At 38.5% G+C, this 22,436-nt stretch overlaps 1 protein-coding gene across 11 annotated transcripts in view; it reads left to right on the top strand.

Moving 5' to 3' along the window:
- Window positions 1–22,436, top strand: part of PTGER3 (prostaglandin E receptor 3) — an 84,336-nt gene that overhangs the window by 12,644 nt on the left and 49,256 nt on the right. For all 11 annotated transcript variants that reach the window (XR_004958870.1, XM_036255513.1, XM_036255514.1 and 8 more), the window contains exon 2: window positions 19,575–19,754. Coding sequence is in view for 10 of the 11 variants with exons in the window: in XM_036255513.1 (XP_036111406.1) it covers window positions 19,575–19,754 (180 nt within the window). In the remaining variant the exon portion in view is untranslated. The remainder of the gene's footprint in view (window positions 1–19,574; window positions 19,755–22,436) is intronic.

Here is a 22,436-nt window from a genome sequence, read left to right on the forward strand (position 1 = left end):
GAGACATGGAAGTGTTTTAGAGACAGTTAGAAGGCATTCTGCAATTTCTCTAATGCCTGTTCTGTGACCCTGACAAGAAACAGGGCCCTCTCCTCTCTGTGCCTCCAGGAGGGAGGTGGGTTATCTGTCCAGAAATGCTTTCCCTTTTAGCTCCCCAAGAAGGAAGTCACTGCTCTAAGCTTGCACAGCTGGTAATGAGCAGAGTCAGGGTTAGGTTCCATCTAATGGGTTCAATTACTATTTATTTTCTGAAATGGATCAGAAGAGCACCCAGAGAAAGAGACGCAAGCAAATTTTGCTCACATTATAGGATGCCACAAGAATCCTGACCCCCCGAAGAAAATCCAGACTGCGGTGAGGCAAGCTAGCTTGAGAAAATAGAAAAGAGAGGGAAGGGCTGCTTGGTTCACATGCATTGGACAGGGTTGCTGGGGGTGAGCGGGTTCTGAGGGCTGGAGCCAGGACTCCCTTTCTGTATCTCTCCCTTTGACTTCTTGCCATGTGTCACGTCCCCAGTCTGGGCTCTGCTCCTAAGGACATGGCTTTGCAGCTCATTGACCGGGTACTGTTTCTTTTTTCCAAAGCATTTGGTTAGTAGGTTTATATTTACAGTCTGCATGTGGAGTTTTAATTTTGCTTTTATGGCAACACAATACTTCAGTGTATACGTCACTTTGAAGCACTGTTTCGCCATAGATCTTTCCTTTCTTCCTTCCCTCTCTCTCGATCTTCTTTATTATTTTTTGGTTTTGTTTTATGACTATAAGAAACAGACATGACATAAAGTCGCAGGATCCTGCTTCATCTGCAAAGACGAATGTGAATTTTGGTAAGCTGCAATGAAAGGTTTAGGCTCGGAGGAATGACCAGAAGTGAGTTAAGTGTGTCATGTTGTTTTACCTTGAAACAGAGGTGGTTGTCTAAGGCTCTGAAAGCTCACACTGTGTTAGAACCTTAGTGAGGAGACCAGAGAAGAAAAAAGTCCTTCCTTGATTTTTCCATAAAGAATGAATTATAGTTATAGCCTGGGTTTGATGTGAATCTGGCAACTTTCTCAGTAGATGTGATAACGGCCAACATTCTGGGTGGCAGGCTTTTAAATTTATTTAATGGTAGCAATTTCCTCCCAGAAAAGACTAAGGATTTGCCTGGGCTCAGAAATAAATTTCTTAATGTTAACCTTTGTTCTATAAAAGACAGTAGGGAACATTTTGAAATGTTGTTGTTGTTGTTTTTTTTTTAATTCTAGCATCTATTTCTAATTAAATATTGCTGTTGATCAGTTTTAGGAAGTATGGGAATGTCTTCTGACTTCAGAGCTCTGGGTTCTTCCCCAAACTTGGTTCTTGGTCATCAACACCGGAATCTAACTCCAAGCTCCAAGGGCACCGGTGGAAAGGATATGGAGGCTCATGGGCCTTAGAGAGCTGGAGGGCCAGGTTTGGAAGACAGGCAGGCCCAGGCTCTCTGAGCAGTTTGCTGTTGCTACGGGGTGAGTCCGATGTCTAAGATCCCCACCCCTTTGTGTTACTCTGTAAGAGTCGAAGTCCTGGGTGCAAGAATGACTGCCCTAGCTTGAGCTATGTGGAGGGGTCACTAGAAGGATCAAGCACCTGCAGCATCTTGTTTGTGAGCTAAGAGGTGGTATTGGGAAGTCAGTGCTGGGATTCCTCTCCCACCTAGAATACATAGCAAAAGTATTTCAAAATTGGGATATTAATAAAAGATAGGGGTTCATGGTTACCATATAATTAAATTTTAGAAACATTGCAATAGTAGTGTGTGTGTGTGTGTGTGTGTGTGTGTGTGTGTGTCATTTATGGGGGAGTTGGAGTGGCGGTGAGACTGATGGAGAGGAAGCTGAAGAGACCCATAAAAGAAAAGGACACATTTATTGAATGCCTATGCTGTGCAAGTATTTGAGAATTACCCTGTTAAGTCCTTTACTCAAGATCACTCTTTCGGGGGAGGGGGGAGAGATTTGTTGTTCCACTTATGCATTCATTGGTTGATTCTTGTACGTGCCTTGACCCATCAAACTCACAACTTTGACCTGTTGGGATGATGCTCTAACTAAAGAGCTACCTGGCCAGGGCAAGCCCTTTGCATATGTTATCTTACTTAATCTTCACAACCATTGATCAGTCTGGTATTATTTTTATCTCCATCTTTCAGTTGTATTTGCTAAGATTCAAACAGTTAAACAACTTTTCCTAATCCTACCCCTAGAAATAGGTAGACACAGCTTTCTTTTATGCTATAATGTTCTGTTTCATATTGGTTGTCTCTTTTTCATTAGTTTACTAAAACATGTTCAAATTACGTCATTGAAAATTTACAAAAATAAACTGATTGATTGAGACTAGTCAGTAATCACAGAAACTGGCTGGGTCAGATAAGCACAGTGATCAAAAGGTCATGCAGAATCTCTGTTGATTCTTGGATCCACTGGCTTTCGTAGGAGCTGGGGTTTCTACAGAACATATTACAAAAATCCCTGTCAAAGGTGACATGATTTTTGCTCGTCCTACAAAAACCTATTAGAGGATTATATTCATTGCGGTACCCACAATTTAGTATTTTCTGTGAAGGTGTGGCATTAACTTTATCCAGCTCTGTCTGTCTGTTCAAGCTCAGAACATTCACACGCAGTGGTAACGTTTTACTAGGCAAACATTTTTCAGCTAGTACGACTCACAAATATTATTCTTTTTTTCTTAATAAACTATTTATAAAGCAAATTAAACTGTTTATTGAGTTCTCTTTGCTTAGTGGGAAAGTGTTTGACTACAGTCAAAATCAGAAAACGTGTTTTGACAGTTTTAAAGCTTTCTGCACGATGCAGTGCTTTCTTGCAAACCCGTTCTCATCTTTTTCTCTTAAAATTGCAGAGAAGAGAAAGAGCCTCAGCAAACCCCAGGGTGTCCACAGTGACTCTCTAACATGGAATCCGGGCGTGTTACTGTCCAGCACCCCCCCACCCGCATTAAAAGGCTGTAGATTCTTTACTCCTTAAAATCTTGGATTTGTCCACATTTACCACTCAGATTCCATTTCTCCCCCAGCTTCTTGACCTTCCGTCATAAAGATCTATGTGCCGTCGTTAGAATGATTTCACACTTAGAAGTATGGACTCTTCCTTTGTCTTTCAAAACTCTCCACTTGCTACCCTGGCCAGTTTGGCTCAGCGGTTGAGCGTCAGCCTGCGGACCAGAGAGTCTGGGGTTCGGTTCCCACTAGGGGCACGTACTACACACACACACACACACACACACACACACACTCTCCACTTGCTATTTTAGGGACTGTGTGCTTCCCTGCTCCCAGAGACCGATTCAGATGCCCCCTCCTCTACACGCCACAGTTCCTGTGCATACGTTTCGCATGCCACTATGCACAGTTCCACTGACAATTGTCATAATATTTGTTAGGGCAAAGAGGATTATGGCCCACAGTAAATGCTTACTTCCCACAGGCCCTAAGCTCACAATTTCCCAGACATAATCACATTTCGTTCTGCCAACAGCACTATGAGGGGTTATTGTCATCTCCTTTTGCAGATGAAGAAATTGTTTTTGAGATGTTAAGTCACTTTTCCAAGGTCACAAAGTTGACAAAAAGCAGAGCTGACTTTCGGATCCAGACTTGTCTGATGTTATAGCCTGTGCGATGAACAGCTGAACTAACTGGCCTCCCTCTGGTTAATATGCATGTATTTGCCTAATTCACTGCAAACTGCTTAAGAGCAGAGACTTTGCCATATTTGTTGATAAATCTCTCTGGACCATAGCAGCCACTCAGTAAATCACTGTGATTGAAGAAAGGAAGTTGTAATAAATAGAGTAGAAAGGACTCGGGATTTGGAGTCAGAAAATCCCATCTTTAAGAGTTTTCCATATATTAAATGATTTTTAGTCTTCACATAAATCTTCAAGGTAGATGATATTTATCTCTTTAAGAAATTTTATTTATTTTAATTATTTTTTGCTGGGTAAGTGGCTTGTTTTAAGGCCCACAGCTGATAAATGGTAATGAGAAAAATGAACTCACATGTTGTTTATTCCAAAACCACCAATTGGCCTTGTAGCTAATGACTAATAGGTACTATTTATACAGTAAAACTTGTGAGCATTTTTAAAGACATTACATCTTTCGCTTTATTTTTATTTTTATTGTTTCCACGTTGTTCATAGTAATAAAAATCCTTGGAAAAGTTACAGACTACCTTCCAGATGGGCCAGGATAGAGACACCACATTGCTTTTGTAGTAAAGAGAAGTTAATTAGAAGCAGGGGACAGAAGCACCAGAAAACAGCTGCTGCGATGCCTGGTGTCCAAGGAAGGAAAAAACAGAAAGGATGTTTGGGAAGGTGGCCTGGTGATAGCAGTGAGTAGTTTTAACAACAATAGGGAAACCATAAAAATAACAGACAGGGAAACACAGTGCTTCAAAAGATGCTCACACGCTTCAGTGTATTTATGTTGCCTACACTTGTTACTGGAGATGGCACAATATTGTGGTTGTGGAATAAAAAAGGTAACTGAAAATCCAGAGTTAGAGCAGCTTACACTGTTGGTTGATCCAGAAGCTCAGCATTGTCATCAAGGACCAAGACTGGTCCCATCTGTTGCAGTCTATGGCGCTGGCCTCCTCCTCTCTGTAGCTTGTTCCCCTCAGTTGGCATGGTGGCTGGTACGTGCTTCCTAGTTCACCTCTAGCAGGAGAGAGAAGAAGTGTTTTTCTATGGCTCTCTCCTAAAAAGAAAGAAATGTTTTCCCAGATGACCTTAGGGAACTTCCTCTTGGATCTCATTGCCTAGTATGGGGTCACAGCATCAATCTGATCTAGGTGCATTCTGGAAGTGAGGGATGGGGTTAGCCCTGAAACACTTAGGTTCCAATGAGAATATGTGTAGAGCCCTGGCTGGTTTGGCTCAGCGGTTAGAGTGTCGACCTGCGGACCAGAGAGTTCTGGGTTCGGTTCCCGCCAGGGGCATGTACCAAAAAAAAAAAAAGAGAGAGAGAATAAGTGTAGCAATGGGAAGGGGAGATGGGAGAATGGGTGCTGGGTGGCATCAGTAGTGGACACCACAGTGATAATGCCTATGAAATTTAATTGAGAGAATATTGAACACTAGACTTGCACTGTCCAATATGGTAGCCACTAGTTACATGTGGTTATGGGACACTTGAAATGTAGTTACTCCAAAATGAGATATAATATAAGTATAAAATGCACATCAGATTTTTAAGATTAAGAATACAAATAATGTAAAAATATCTCATTAATAATTTTTATATTGATTTTATGTTGAAATACTATTTTAGATGTGTTAGGTAAATTAAAATATATTCTTAAAGCAAATTTGACATGTTTATTTTTACTTTTTTTATAATGTGGTTGCTATAAAGCTTAAAAGTATATATGTGGCTTATATTTGTGGTTTGAATTACATTTCTTTTGGATAGAGCTGTATTAGACCAATGATTTTCCAATTGATTTAGGTGGGGAAACTATTTCAGTAAGTCTTTTTAGAGAAACAGGTGAAAAAAAAAGCTCTTCTGATCTAATGTGGTGGGGGGAGCTGGATATTTCAAGGTCTCAATAACATCTATTCACCAATTCTTGAGAAACCATTCTTGCAAATACATCAAATATAGGTGTTTTATTTATTTATGTTTCTTTATTGATTTTAGAGAAAGAGGAAGTGAGAGGGAGAGAGAGATAGAAACATAGATGAGAAAGAACATTGACTGGCCACCTCACATGTCCCCCACTGGGGATTTGGCTGCCCACAACCTGGGCATGTGCCCTGAGTTGGAATCAAACGGGCTACCTCTTGGTGCCTGGATTGATGCTCAACCACCGAGCCACACTGGCCGGGCTCAAATATAAGTATTAAAATGAAATTACCAAAATCATTTTCCCTAAGACAACAATAGGGATAGTTTTATAATTACTTGTTTAAGATCTTCTCTAGGAAGCTAAGTATTGTAGTAAAAGTGCCTTCTTTGAACACACGTGGTAAGAGGGTACTAATGGATCAGTGTTGGGATCTGTTTATTTCTTTCATAGGAGACGATAATCCTCATAGGAGTAAGGTGTTGAGTCATGAGGATAGGTTTGTTCTTATGTTTGCTTCCTTCTGGTTCCTATTATACACTGTGCTGTTGGACCAAATGGTGAGAATCTAGGTAAGTCAACAGATGAGACAAAATAAGCCTAAGGAGGGGGAAACTTAGAAGATGAATAGGTTTTAAGTTTCCATTTCTCTGCATAACATATAATGTTGATTTAATTTTCTTCAAACTTTCTTTAAACCTGGTACAAATTGTAAGTTTTAACCATAATTTAAGTGATTTTATAAAGTCTAATTTTCTGGAAAAGAAAAGCTAGATCTTTTTGGAAGAGCATTTTGAAAACACTGTTTACCATTTGTGATGTAATTATCACATTGCACTTGATTTTCACCTGCCATCTATATATAGTGTACGAAAGGAAAAAATGACTGTGAAGATGTATTACAAGGCTGCGACATAAACCTTAGTGGATGATGGGGTTAAAATGGAAGGAGTGTCCTACTGGACATAGTGAGTTACCATTTTGTGGTATGTCATAGACACATTCTTTTTAATTAAAACTCATACACCTAGGAGGTGACAGTTTTTTCTTTTACTATACTTACCCTCTGAAGAAAAAGAAGGAGGATGAGGAGAAGATGAAAAAGAAGAAAGAAGAAGATGGAGGAGGAGGAGGAGGAGGAAGAGGAAGAAGAGGAAGAAGAAGAAGAAGAAGAAGAAGAAGAAGAAGAAGAAGAAGAAGAAGAAGAAGAAGAAGAATAGTAGTTACATAATACTTAATACTTAGTAAAAGTCAGGGACTCTTTAGTATTTTACAGTTTAATATACATAACATACCTGTTAACAAAGCAAACCAGTGAGCTGAGTGGGTTGTAGGAATCAGTCTTTAATGCTGTTCCGTGGTATACACGAAAGGAGACGGAGCCACTGGAAATGTTTGGTTGCAGCTTTCTACCTTCACACAATCAGTAAAAAGGCAGCTTCAAGCCAGTTAACACAGTTCCCTTTAGAAAGGCTGAGACATTGGAGACTGAACCTCCTGTCATGACCTGGAAATCACAGATGTTCTCAATGTCAAAGAAAAAACGATGCCATTGTGTGACACCTTAATCCCCTCAAGTCATGGACCTGGCAACACACAATGACTTAGCCCATATTTACAGTCAACAGAGCAAGAGTTAACTATAAATAAAGCTGATGAATCTTATGTTTGTGTTTTGTGTTGGGAAAAAGACATTTAATTAATATAATGCTAAGAATTTTCTATGCTAATACTGACTAGAGCCTAACATTGGCAGGGAATTTTGCAAATAAATTAAGTGGTTATTGATTTGTTGTCTGTTATCTGTTAGACTTGGAAGGTTTTTAAAAATATATTTATGATAATATAGGTATAAGATATAGTCTCATATTTGTGGGTAAGAATTCTATAAGTAAGGAGTACCAGAATTATATGTAACACTTATAGTATTAAGAGGACTTTTGACTTAGTGTAAAGTATAATTCTAATAGTAATATCCTTATTAAAGACTGTGCTGATATGGATGTTACTTTTTAAAATTTTTTTTTTATTGATTTTTTTTCTTTTTAGAGAGAGAGATAGAAACATCGATGTGAGAGAGAAACATTGATCGGCTGCTTCCTGCACACTCCCCATTGGGGATCTAGCCCACAACCCAGGCATGTACCCTTGACCAAGAATCGAACTGGGACCTCTCAGTCCATGGGACCACGCTCAGTAAAGATACCTCAAGCCACTGAGCCACACTGGCTGGGTGATATGGATGTGGATTTTTTTTGTTTTCATCTTGAACTATATTTTTGAAAAAAGATATTAATAAATATGCAATGGAAATTCTTTTTTTTCTTATAGATTGAGTGTTTTTCAAGATTCAGTTTGCTTCTCCTGTTGATTCTACAGCCCAGTTTACCAGCTTCAGGGTTGCTGCCCTAGCTATGGACAATTTATTTAAAACTATGAGTGATAAGAAGATGTACTCATAGTGCCTAAATGAAAACTGCCATCCTGGTTAATTATAATAACAGAAAGAAAAAAAAAAAGGCCAGAGTCTTGAATAGGGATGAATATTGAAAACTCTAGGATCTGTTACCCCTAAATAGGCAGGATATACTGTATACTTTCTATCATTTATTCATTTGTTAATTCAAAAATATGCATTAATCTACAATGTATTCATATTCTGGGCTAGGGCCTTCCTGTGTTATACCTAAAAAGATAGAAATGATTACTAGCTTATAACAATTTTTGTCTTTGGGAGAGACGGGTAATTAAAAATTATAAATTTTTAATCAGTAATATAAAATAGTTAGAGGTGATGAAATAGAGGATTTGGGGAGTCCATACTAAGACTTCTCTACTAGGCTTTTGGCAAGGGAAACACCAAATAAACTGATGTTTCAGATCTACACAAAAAATAAGTTAAATTAGTTAAGTAAAGAAGAGGGTAGTGAGAATTAAAAGACTTGGGGATCCACATTTGTGAAAGTCCAGAAGAAGAAAAAAAATACAAAAACTGGTACTTTTAAATAATTCACAGAAGTTCAAGGTGATACAGATGTGAGAATAAGAAACAATGAGAATGTGGGCCAGAGAGCTAACTGGGCCAAGTGATGATGAGCCTTGAATGTCCGTGTAAAGGACTTAGACAATACTCAAGGCAATGAAAATTGTATTGAAGAATTTTTCAAGTGAAATAACACAAATTTTTATTTTAAGAGTATCCTTTATAAGCAGCATAGAAGGTCCCAGAACGGAGGCTAACAAATCGTGTAACAAACAATTGTGGTAGTTCAGACAAGGGATGCTGGGAGTCTGGGTTGAGGGTCAATGGGAGTGGAGATAAGGAAAGTGGTAGATTAATAAAATATTAGGAAGTTAATTGGAAACTTTGTGGTCGATTGAATGAGGAATATGGCTAATGAGGTAAAAAGGGGAGAGAAACACACAGAGAGAAATGAATCAAGGATACATCTTAGGTCTTGTTTTCGGGACTCTTTGCACTGAGATAAAAAAGACTAGTGGGGAAGAAGCTTTGAGGAAGAAGCTAAGGACTTCACTGTTGGACCTGATAAATTTGATGTAAGACAGCTTGGAAGAGTTGTGCTCTAAATTGATTGGTCTGGAGCTCAGAGCAGAGGTACAGTCTATAGCATATAGATGGGTTTTGAAGTCACTGGAGTGGAAGAGGTCACCCAGTGAGTTTATGCACAGCAAGAAGAGGTGGCTACCTAAAGTAGGGCTCAAAAATACTAACATTTTCAGGCTGAATAGAGAAACAGGAGGCCTTAAAGGAGACTGGAGAGGAGTACCCAGAGAGGTAGCAGGAAAATGAGTAAGAAAATCAGAACAAATGGCAACCTGAGTATTAGGGAAGAGAACTGAATATTAGGGAAGAGAATATTTCCTGAAAGGGCTACAGTCAACTGGGTCCAATGTTACAAAAAAAGTCAAGTCAAGTAGGTGTCCAGTGGATTTGGAAACCAGTTGGCAGCCTTGGGAACAGCCCATCCCGAGGATTTGTGGACACAGAGGCCAGGCCATAGGAGGTTTAGAAATAAATCTGAAGGTAAGGAGGGTAGACAACTCTTATGAGAAGTCATAACTTGTGGAGCAGTGTATGTAGGGAGATGAGAAATCTACAGAACATTTTATTGTCTCAAGGTCAGATAAATTTAGATATGTCAAAATGATAATGGGAAAAAGGCAAAAATTAAAGTTAAAATTAAAGATAAAAAAAGGAGGAGATAATCAAGAAAAGAATGCCCCTGGAATTCATGCTGAACGGGATCCAGGGCACAGATAGGGGGTTAGTCTGAGGTAGGAGACAGGACCTCTGCTAACTGAGCAAGAGAAACGGAGAAGTGGATAGCTGCAGGTTCTGAACCAGAGGCCATCTCAACCAGCTGTTTTCCCTGTGAATTGAATTAGGAAAGTGGAGAATGTGTGAAATCTCGTTCGATATTTTCTCCATAAGCGTTTTTGCAGTAAACATTTTCACCACGTGACTAATTGGCTGTAAGGCTATTTTGCCATTAGAGATAAAATAACTGGTTGACAGTTTGGTTTTTATCGGGCAGACTTAATGCATTTAAGCTAGTTGTTAGTTTGGTTTCATTTCTCCATTGATGAAGTTCTCATAATGCTCCCATTTCTTTTTTTTTATCCTCACCTGAGGAACATTTTTTCCATTTTTTGTTCAGATAGAGTGGGAGGGAGGGAGAGAGAGAGAAACATCGATGTGAAAGGGACACATCGAGTGGCTACCACCCGCATGACCCAACCAGGGCCGGGGACAAACTGCAACCGGGGTACATGCCCTTAGCGGGAACCAAACCCGGGTCTCTCTGGACCGCAGGCCGACGTTCCAACCCCTGAGCCAAACTGGCCAGGGCCCATTTTTATATTATATAAATCTGAGCCCCTCATAATGGTTACACAGTGATGAGTAAACATGGTGGTCTTAAGGTAGTGGATCAACTTATTTAATGCCAGATAGCAAACTACATGTAAAGCCAGACTGCATACTGTACCAGAAGATGCTAATATACCAGTCTGCAAATTCTTCAGTGAGCACAGTCATCCCTCCATCGAAACCAAAGGTCTACCAAGCTATGGCAAGTGTAGAAGAGGTGGTCGCTAATTTACAACAGTCTTGGAGAGCGTAAGTGATTAATTCTTTAGGTGCAAGTTGGTGCCCCACATAAAGAAGGAAAAAATTGTTCCCTGGCCAGTGCGGCTCAATTTGCTGAGCATCATCCCAAGCACTGAAAAGTTGCCAGTTCGATTCCTGATCAGGTCACATGCCTGAGATGTGGTCTTAATCCCTGGGAGGGTACGTGCAGGAGGCAGTCAGTTAATATTCTTCTCTCACATCAATGTTTCTTTGTCTATAAAAATCAATAAAAATATATTTTATAAAAAGAAGAAGAAGAAGAAGAAGAAGAAGGAGAAGAAGAAGAAGAAGAAGAAGAAAAAGAAGAAGAAGAAATTGTAGCTAAAAAAAATGCGTGCTGCCGAAGAGAAAGAAGAATCAACAAACAAAACTGTATAGTACTATAAAGGAGAGACTTTGAAGACAATGTATTTTCATTTTTCTCATTTGCTTTTTGAATTCTGTTGTTAATTTTTGTATGTTTTATTATGTTCTTTTTAATGTCCCTCTTTTATTTATTTTTTCTAGTGAAATTGTCTTACGCCGAAATAGTTGTGCAGTGAAAATGCTTGCAGTAAAGATATTTATGGCAAAAATAGAACCGTAAGAAAGAGCTGCTGTGATGAATGGGAGAGAGATACCTTACTAGGGAATGAGGCCAACTGGAGAGCTTGAATTCAAAGAGATCCCAATCTGCCCACATCCAGCCAGTTCCATGCCAAGTACAAGATGTATTTATTTGATTTCCCTCACAAGGTGAAGTCCTCCCACAGCATAGATCCAAAAGAGAGTGTCATTTTGACATAAGACCAAGTTAAATAAGAATCTGTCCTATCAGCCAGAGCCACAGTCATTAGCTTGCATTGTACACCGGCTGTGGCACAGGATGGAGTTCTTCTGCGCGTCATGGCTGTACTGTCCATGAATCACAGAGGCACCCTAACAAGCAATAATTAGTTAGTTGATTAAGTTAAATATTTTTATCAATTATAGAATGTCAGACTGTTTACCTATTAGCTGTTAAGTTATGCATATATCAACTACCTATGAATTCAAGCTAAAATGACCACATGATGGTTGTTAGGATGTATTGTGACACTAACATTTTACCAAAACATTACTTAATAGATCATTGTTTATATCGAAGCTTCCAGCTACTCTAAATTCAGTGCTTCTTTTCTAAGTGTGAAAATAACATGTCTGTTGTGGATTTGGAAAACAAAGAAAAATATAGAGAGAAAAATAGAGATCATCCTAATTTCCACCCAGAGATGCTTCTAGTATTTTTCTGTATATATAGAGTTCTTCTTTAATTAATTGGATTATACTTTGTGAGCATTTGTTTTCACTTTTCACATCCTGAACATTTCTTCATGTTATTAAGTACTCTTCAGAAACATGATTTTAAATGGCATCATTAGAATACATTTATATTATGCATATCACATATATATTATGCAGATCAGTGGGTAATCCATAATTTAAACAGTGCTCTATTTTTGGCTACTTCAGTCTTTCTAATTCTTGTTTATATTGAGGCAAATATTCCTGAACACCTTAGTTTACACCTCTGATTTCCTCTTTAGTCATTCAGCTGTTCTTAATTTCCACTAACACTGTAGTTTCACTGTGGAATTTGGGGTTTAAATTTAACTATATTTTGGCAAGAAAAAGAAAAAAACATTTTAACTCCAAACATTTTCAAGGATTAATGTTCTTTAAACCTTGACAAAGACACATTCTCTAGTCTTTCCCTTGACACTGGAGATGTAAAGGGTTGAAATACAGTAAAAATACCTCTTCTGACATGTACATCACAAAGCTAATCCTTCATCTATAATCCAAGGAATGAATACTCTTAGAGAGTAGACTTTGCCTTCCCCTTTTCAGCCATAATTTGAATACTTATTTAGATACTTAGATGTTTTTGCCATTCTAATACAAAGATGAATATTTATCTAGTATAACACATGAACCGAGCTATACTGAGCCAAATCACACAGAATTTACAATTCATACTAATGGAAAGGAGAAAGTAATTCTTGTGTACCAAATAACGTGATGGCAGAGTTTTTTTCTTGAAGCGGCTCTATTAAGTAGAGATTTAAGGAAGGTGGACATAGGGAAGACATTCATTTCCTTGCACTACTCCCCAAGCGCTCAGTCTCTGAGCGTCACAGCCTTCTGTGCTAAAAGCACAGGCGATAATAGCGTGATAGCCTGGGGCTTGGGAAGAGGTGTGCTATGTAAATGGAAGGCGTTAATTATTCCTATCTCATTTTTACTTTGCAACAGCACTACTGGATGGAGAAGATAGTCAGTAAGCATTAGTAATCATGTTTTAGAGAAGGGAGAAATTAAGATCCAAGTTTAGGTAACTGATCCCCAAACTAGAAGCAGAGCCCAGTCGGATTTGTGGCAGGTCTTGAACTCGCGGTGAGTGTTTTTGCCAGTCTGTGACTTCAAAGACAATCTCCCCCGAAAGCTGTTTGCATCCAGTATCTTGTCCTCATCCACTGTCCACTTTCTAACTTTACCGTTTTCCTCTCTTTACCAAAACACACCCTTGGGGTTTTCCTGAAGAGGAATGTTATCTTTTGTTCCACACCTTTTACCTTTCAGTTTCTTTTCCTTTTCAAATTAAATCCTTATTCCATTTCCATCTTTGCCACAGAATTCATCAGAAAAAAAAAACAGAACCATAGAAGTATATGTAAGAGGCCCACAGCTGTTTACTAGTGAGCTTAACAACACAGCGTAAATGGTTTGCTTAAAGCCGTGAACAGTGGCAGAAATTAGTAGAATTTATTTCTTCTTCTCAGTTCACGGTTGTTCTGAAAAATTTTATCAAATTACAGATTGATAAAGATGAGATCATACAACTTCGAGTGATTTTTCAACAATGTTTATGAGCTCTTCATTTCCCAAATTCTCAGATTAGACAGTCCGGGTGCAGCCTCGGAAACAGTAGTCCAGATTGCGGACATGATTTGGCAACCGGAAGACGGTTGTAACCAGACTGGAAAGACTACAATTATTATTTGAATCTACAACGAAACTGACTCCCAGGACAATCCTTCAAATTATGTAATTAAGTAGTTTAAAGGGCCCAGACTGGTTTCAGTGTATTATAACAAACTATAGAGGGAATATCCAGTAAAACAGGTTATTTTCCCAGGTCTAACAACAGGGCATTATGAAAAACAAAAAACCTGAATCAAAATTGGCTGCGGAGGAAAGTTGTCTTACATGCTTACATTGGAAATAAGCTGGGAAGGCATAAGCACCACATAATGAAGCCTAAGGGCAAGTAACCAATTTTATTTCCTCTCCTATAGATTAATTTTTCTGGGTCCACGCATTTATCACCTGCAGTGGATGTTTATGGCCTATCACCCAAGGTATTTTTGAACCAAGAAATGAAATGCTAAAGATTTTTGAATGTGCAGTTACAAATCCTGCTGCAGTAACATAAAATCCAAATGCAGAAAACTAAGAACAGGCTCCCTGCTTTGTGCTTTGCACATTTAAAAAGATCATTATCACTGGGGAAGGGATAAATCGTTATTTCTCATTTAGGATAGAGCAAGGTAATTGCCCTTGACACTAGCCAGGGAGAGAGAATTTAGCAGTCACTGATAGAGTTGTGTTCCTGCTTATCACAGGTACAAGAGCTCTCTATTCCTGCTGATAGCCAGGGAGAGCGAGAGGTCTGGGAGAGCCACGTGGACCCCGGGGAAGATGCTGGTGGAAGAACAGCCCTTCTGATCAGCCAGAGCTGGTCTCAAAGTTCCTTTGACAGCTAGCTCATTATATGAAGCGGACTGAAAGGAGCAATGATGCAGAGTATACAAGTGTTGGCTAAAAAAGAGAAAAAACCTCTGTGCTGTCCAAGCATGCTGTGTTTTGTTTGTCTTCTCTTTACGAGGAGTAGAATTAACTAAATCTACTAAATAATTAATTCTACCAGAAATCTCATATGCACGCCAAAGTTTTTCTCCCAGAGTCTGACCATCTAAAAAATATTTGCAAAAATCATAATGACTGTTTAGCTCCATAGACATAAGGACCTCAAACAGATGGATACTAACTCGCAATTATGTTGAAAATTAGACGAGGAATTCGGGGTCCTACTTCCATCCATGCTGCCGTTTGGAAATAGCAGTATCATGTTCCTAGCCTCTAATTCAAATTATCTTCCTGCTGCACATCTCATTATTTCTGGGAAAACTGGAGTGTCTCTCCCTATGTACCAGCTATTGCTTACAGAGCCTAGTTTTATAATGTCATAATCACTGCATTGTCAATAGTAAATTATTGGAGATTACAGTACACAACCCATGTAGGGCATATGAAACATATATTAGCCTAATAAAATAATTTAGTATTATCAGTTTCATAATTAATTTTAAAATACACAAGGAGAACTGTGTAAAATGACTTAAATCCCATTTTAATAAGTAATTTTGTAAATTTTCCTGATTGTAAAAATTTGGAGAAATTCAATACTTTATTATATAAAGGAAAATGGAAATGTAATTTAAATGAGTGTTTAGATCATTCTAGACCAGGCTCAGAACACTCTTTGGAAGATGGTTAAGTGGTCAAATATATTTAATTGTTTGACAAGATGAGGGGCTGAAAGGGCTAGATAAAATCTTTAAAAAAGAAGAAAAAAGAATTACTAGCCACATATAATTTTACATAAAGACAACTGAATTGAAAATAGTTTTATACCTTTTAGTCAAATACACTGAAATCTAACTGATGTCACTAGAATAAGAAGAATTCATTTTCACATGTTGCAAATTTAGAAATTGAGATAATTTGGACAGGTGTTCGGATGAAGTTTACTTGTTTATTTATGCCAACGTTTCCTAAGAAAGTGAACAAAATGAACACGCTTGCTAGGATCTTTTATCTATGAGAGGGGATAGAAACTTCATTTTCAAGCTCACTCCACCCCACACTAAGTGGATGTTTTCGTTTTCCCCCATAGCTACCAACTTTCTGGCTTAAAACAACACCCATTTCTCCCAGTTTTGTTGGTTAGAAGCCTGACATGGGTCTCACCGGGCGAATATCGAAGTGTCCTCAGAGCGGCATTTTATCTGGGAGCCGGAGACCCCGAGACCGGCATCACTGCCTTTTTCGGTGTCTAGAGGCCATCCATCTGCATTCCTTAGCTCGTGGCTTCCTCCCTTCCCCAGAACCGACGTTCTGTTTCTCCGACCCTTCTCGGGTACTCCCGTCTCCCTCCGACCACAGCCCGAAAACGTGCTCAGGTATGAAGCACCCATGTGACACAGAGAGCCCACCCCAACGATCCAGGACAGTCTCCCCAGGGCGAGGCCCTAACGTTCATCACTGCTGCGTCCTTTTCCCACCTGTGACAACATGTTCACGGGGTCCAGGGGCCGGGACCTGGATACCTTTGGGGGGACCACAGTGGGAGACAGTGTTCAGTTCACAGGACTTTGAACGGAACTAATGTAGATATATTAATTTTAAATGCATCTGATGTATAATAAGTGAGTTTAATAAATTCGTAGGTATTAATAAAGGGAATAATAATCAACTTCCTTTAAATATAAGGCTTTCCTAAAATGTTTGAAATGTGTTTATGTACATAAAATTTAAAAAATAATTTAATGATTGCTAGTAAATTAGTGTTTGATAGTGATAATTCCTTTGCCTTTCACAGTCTATATATTTTATATAATATAATTATAATAACAACCTAATTTTATATACATAATATTGTTTTATAAACTGCTCTCTTCACTTAATTTTTTTTTTTATCCTCACCTGAGGACATTTTTTGTTCAGAAAGAGTGGGAGGGAGAGAGAGGAACAGAGAGAGAGAGAGAAACATCGATGTGAAAGGGACACATCGAGTGGCTGCCACCCAAGCAACCCAACCAGGGTCGGGACAAACTGCAACCGAGGTACATGCCCTTAGTGAGAACCCAACCGGGCCTCTCTGGACTGCTGGCCGATGCTCTAAGTACTGAGCCAAACCGGCCAGGGCTTCACTTAATTCTTATACGTACTATTATGTGAACTAAATATAGTATTCTACTCTGTGTACAAAGAACAGGATGCTGCTCTGGTCAGTTTGACTCAGCGCTTAGAGTGTCAGCGCGTGGACCAGAGCGTCCCCCCTAAGGGCACGTACCTTCGTTGCAGTTTGTGCCCAGCCCGGTTGGGGTCATGTGGGTGGCAACCACTCGATGCGTCTCTCTCTCTTCCTTCCTTTCTCCCTCCCACTCTATCTGAAGATAAATGCAAAAAAAAAAAGAACAGGATGCTTGGATAGCACAGAGGCTGTTTTTTAGCTTGTGCACAGATACTCTTCACCATCTTTCCTGCTGATCAGCCTCCTAACAAGCTGATCAAGGGAGCATTCAGACCCATACGGAATAAAATATTTTATTTTGTCAAGCTCTACTCTCGATGTTAGATTCGGGTGTTTAGAGTCTGATAGAGAGAATACTTCACTGAACATTCAATTATTTGTGCAGCTGTTTTTTGCTTTTTATTGAATAAATCCCTTGGGAAAAAATCATTTGAAAGAATTTATGCACTCAGAATATATGCTGTGTACTGACTGGTTGCCTACTCATTCAGGTATTAGATGGTAATTTGGTCAAGGACCATGGCGTAAGCCTCAGAGAATGAATTTGTCCTATAAGCCAAACCTGACTTTTTCCAATCTCCTTGGCCAGTGATCGATTTAAGAATTACCTGTGACTCACCTCTGTCCAATAAGACCAAGTTGGAGTTTTTATAGCTAGTGAGGTTTTGATCAGAGCTGGATTTAGGCTGCTGCCTCAGTGATGTGCTGACATCTATATGCACCATGTGGTGTCTGTTATTACTATAATCCAGAGCAGTGCAAGAACTGGACTCGGATGAGACTGGAATCAGCAAAATGCAGTACAGAGGCTGAAGCAAAAGGATTCAGAGATGACGGACACGTGGGGCCAGGGCGACTGTGTAAGAATGAAAGTGCCAAGGTTGGCATCGAGGGTTTGCAGTTCGGGAGTTTCAGGTGCTCAGGGCTGTTGACTTCAATTTGGGATATGTGACCCGAAGAAAGAACATCCCAGTAGATGTGGGACTCCACAGATATAGTGGTTTCAATAGAAATGTACTGTGAGCCACAAATACAATCCCCATATATAATTTTAATTTTCTAATAGCAACATTTTAGAAAAAGTAAAAAGAAACAAGTGATGTTAATTTCAATAATATATTTTACTTAACACAATATATGAAAAATATTATCATTTCCTTATGTAATCATTACATATTCGAACATCTCAATTTGCGCCAGCCACATGTCAAGTGCTTAGTAGCGGGGCACCAAGAAAGAAGAATTTAGAAACCAATGATAATGTCAGCACCTTTCTTTGCTTGTGAATGTGAACCCAGGTTTGAGTTGTTCTTGTTTTTTTTATTTTTGCTTTGTTTTTTTTTGTGTGTTTTTTTTTTTTTGCTATTATGAACAACGCTGTGAAGAACAGTCGTATGCACAGGAATTGGGACAGTGTATTCCCAGGAGTAGGCTAGCTGGGAGGCAGCAGATGAAGTAGTGCCCAGATGTTTCCCAAAGTGGTGGTTACAGTTTACATTCTCGCTAGTAGTGTGTAAAAGAGTCCTCACTGGCCCACATTCTCGGTGACATTTGGAAAAGTCACATTTCTTCCATTTTGTCAAATTCCTGGGTGTAAAATGGTTTGTTATTTTGTCCCAATTTGCATTTTTCTGATGATTAATGGGCTCGAGTATTTTTTCCAATGCATGTGAACCTTCTACTTTTCTCTTCTGTGCAAATGACAAGTATTTATCCATTCAAGTACAAATGGATATATTACAGTATATATATCACATAATATAGTCACATACGTGTCATATAATACATTTATTCACAAATATTTATTGAGCACTATCTGCTCAATCTTGGCCTAGGTATTGTATATATACTTGTGGGGGAAGAATAGTCCCAAATCCTGCCCTCATGGAGTCTACATTCTAGTATGTGTACATGGTGAGGAGGGGAGACAAAGAAAAGTAAACTACCATGAGCTGGATGAAGTTAGTGAGCCTGGGTGTAAGTCTGGCTCAGCCATTTTATATCATTAAGCCTTGGTTTCTGCAATTGTAAAAAGAGATGGCAACAACATCTATCTTCTATTTTTTCTTTTCTTTTTTATTGAATTTATTGTGGCAACATTGGTTAATGAAATTATATAGATTTCAGGTGTATAATTCTATAATATATCATCTGTTTATTGTATTATGTGTTCCTTGACACAGTGCCTGGCAAATTGTTAGGATTAAGAGAATGTTGTTGTTGTTGCTATTATTATTATCCCCTTTCTTGCTTCTTTTTTTTTTTTTCAGTAACCTTTTTTCAGTTACAACTATTGAAGTTTAAGATTAAATATGTTTTGCTTATGTTGAAATGTTAGCTCTCATTTGGGTGTTGCTGGTGTTTTTTGCAACAAGACAGATGACTTTGGCTAACTTTGAGAAATGTGTTATTTTGAAACTTCTTAATCCCAAAGATCAAGAGCCTGAGAACATACACTTAAAAAAAAAACTGCATCATGTCAGATAGCCAAAATATGTGGGAGCATCTGTCGGAATGTCCTGTATAATTCAGGGCTGTGTCCTGTGAGTAGTAATGTTGCTTGAATTCATTTCACTGCAGCCACCAATTTATTGTAAGCTGACCACGTGCAAAGCACTGGGCAGAGGAGATGCATATGCCTTTACTAATCTTCGGAACTATGATCTGTCCCTCTTTCTTAGATAATGATGTTGAAAATGATCTTCAATCAGACATCGGTAGAACACTGCAAGACGCACCCAGAGAAACAGAAGGAATGCAACTTCTTCTTAATAGCTGTCCGCCTGGCTTCACTGAACCAGATCTTGGATCCCTGGGTGTATCTGCTGCTAAGAAAGATCCTCCTTCGGAAGTTTTGCCAGGTAGCAAATGCGGTCTCCAGCTGCTCTAGTGACGGACAGAAAGGGCAGCCTATCTCATTATCCAGTGAAAGAATACAGACAGGAGCATGAATGAGAACACTTAATCAGCATGCATGTTCACAGCTTTCGGCAACAAATAGCCTTAAACGTTACTGTGAATTTAGGCATCTCTGGCATGCCACTGTTTATGCATTAAAGTAGAATTTTTGATATCAGGCCGAATGGTCTCAGCATAGATAATCCCCTGTGTGCCAAAAGTATTGAAACACAAACAAAGAAAAATATATTAATAACAGTCTAGTGATGTTGGGTCTCTGGCATTTATAGCTGAATATGTGATTATTTATAAGTGACCTTAGTCTGTGATGGGGTGGGGTGGGGAAAGATAATATTCCAGTATTCTGAGCACAGGGTGGGGGTGGGGGGGTTAATGCATAGATCATCGAAGGCAACCTTTTGGTTTTGTTCAAAGTCCTTGGTCCTCTGTGTTCTCTTTCACTCGCTCTGTGTCACTTTTTTGCCCCCTACATTTTTTTTAAAAAGTTGAATTAAGATTAAAAAATGTTTCCACAATATTTATTGATACTGATGTTATTTAAGTATTGTTCAATATGTAAATTAGCTGCTAATGTTACAAAGTCTAAGTTTTGGTTGGATTGGTAATTAGTTTTACTTATTATTTGAATAAGAACCAATTTTATTTATTTGAAGTACGGGAGGACTTGTGCATATTCAAATTGCTAAACGTTCTTCCTTTTGCATACATTGTTAATGCTTATGAGCCTCAAGAAAATTTATGGAACTGATCTTGAGAATCAGTAAAGTGACTTTTAAGGACTGATTTGAGCACTAAATGTAGGTACTCTTGTTAATTATTTTCTCTGATTTTTTTCACCGAAAGTAGTCTCCAGTCTTTTGAATATATAAATACTAGCTCTGATTCTAAGACCAATACAATTTTGAGGGTTCAATAAACACATTTCATAGTTTGACCCATTTATTGGATAAAAAATAACAATATTGACCACGTCATAGCACTTTCTCTGCCTTCTCAGAGTAGCGCTATCTAAATATTTCTTATTAAATGTTTTTCTTATAGTCTACATGTATACTAACCTTAAGAGCTAAGCTTTGTATCTTTTAGGCACAAGTATATCACTAAGTTCTGAGAATTGCACTTTAAAAATATTTTTTTTTCTTTATTGATTTTAGAGAGAGAGGAAGAGAGAGGGAGGGAGAGAGAAACATTAATGAAAGATAACATCGATTGGCCACCTCTTGCATGTCCCCCACTGGGGATTTGGCCCATAACCTGGGTATGTGCCCTGAATGGGAATTGAACCGGCAACCTCTTGTGGCATGGGTCAATGCTCAACCATTGAGCCACACTGGCCAGGTGAGAATTGCACTTTTAAAAGAAGTTTTCACAATAAACACAATAGTCTTTTAAGTTAGGCCTACACAAAACGTTCTTTGTATCCTTGGGAGCATTCATTTTGTAAACTAATTAACATTTTCTCATGAAAATTTTAGTTTTCAGGTTCCTTTATTGCTTTCATGGTTTTTAAAAAAACTGTCAATTTATTTATACTTTTCCACAGTAACTACATTTTTTTCTGTGAGTTTAATAGGCATTTGGGGAAGAATTAACTTTAACAGGTAACATATATCTATGGGATTACCATGTACCCCAACCTAGGTCAATCAGGAATCATCAGTTGAAACAACCATGTCAAACTGAGTGAGAAGATAAGATCTGCTCTGAGTGTTTACATAACTCATGGTCGTTCTGTGAGTCTAGGTTTTGGAAAAAATGGTAATCAGTAACCTATACTAAAATCCCATCACAAATGTCTCCAGGACATAAATTGGATTATCCCACAGGTCACCTCATGGGGGATAAGACAAAACTACCTACTTTAGAGAACAAGAGTGCACTTAGATGGGCTTGTAATCACCAGGCTTTGCCTCTTCGATGGTCCTCTCGTCCTAGATTGTAATCAGATAGACACACCTGCAATGCGGATTCGAGTGGTGTGAGCATGATTGGGTTCTTTTTTCCAACAGCTAGTACAGCACTGGGAATATAGAAAGTGTTCAATATTTGTTCAGTGAATGAACAAATAAATGTCTGCCAAACCCAGTGCCATCAACTGCCATGCAGTTGAAATGCTTTATGCCATTGCAGTTCATTAAGCTGATAAAGCGAATGATCTCTACTCATTTAATTACAGAAATATGAATTTACCTTCAAATATGTAGTGTCATAGTGCTGTACAATCAAGTGCTTTCTTTATGCCCTGGCCAGTTTGGCTCAGCGGTTGAGCGTCAGCCTGCAGGCCAGAGAGTCCCGGATTCAGTTCCCGCTAAGGGCACATACCACAAAATAAATAAATAAATAAATAAATAAATAAATAAATAAATAAATAAATAAAGTGCTTTATTTGTATTAATAATTTAAGAGACTGATAAGTCCAAAAGGTAATGGAGATTATTGTCAAAGAAAAATCTCTTCTTATCCAACCACAGAAATACATAAAGACAAAAGAATCTGAAACTTATTCTTTAAAAAATATATATATGTTTTTATTGATATTTTAGAGAGATAGGAAGGGAGAGAGAGAGAGAGAGCAACAATGACGTGAGAGAGAACATCGATCAGCTGCCTCCTACACGGCCCCT

Source organism: Molossus molossus, unplaced genomic scaffold (assembly GCF_014108415.1).
Source record: "Molossus molossus isolate mMolMol1 unplaced genomic scaffold, mMolMol1.p scaffold_m16_p_12, whole genome shotgun sequence".
Taxonomy (NCBI): Eukaryota; Metazoa; Chordata; class Mammalia; order Chiroptera; family Molossidae; genus Molossus; species Molossus molossus.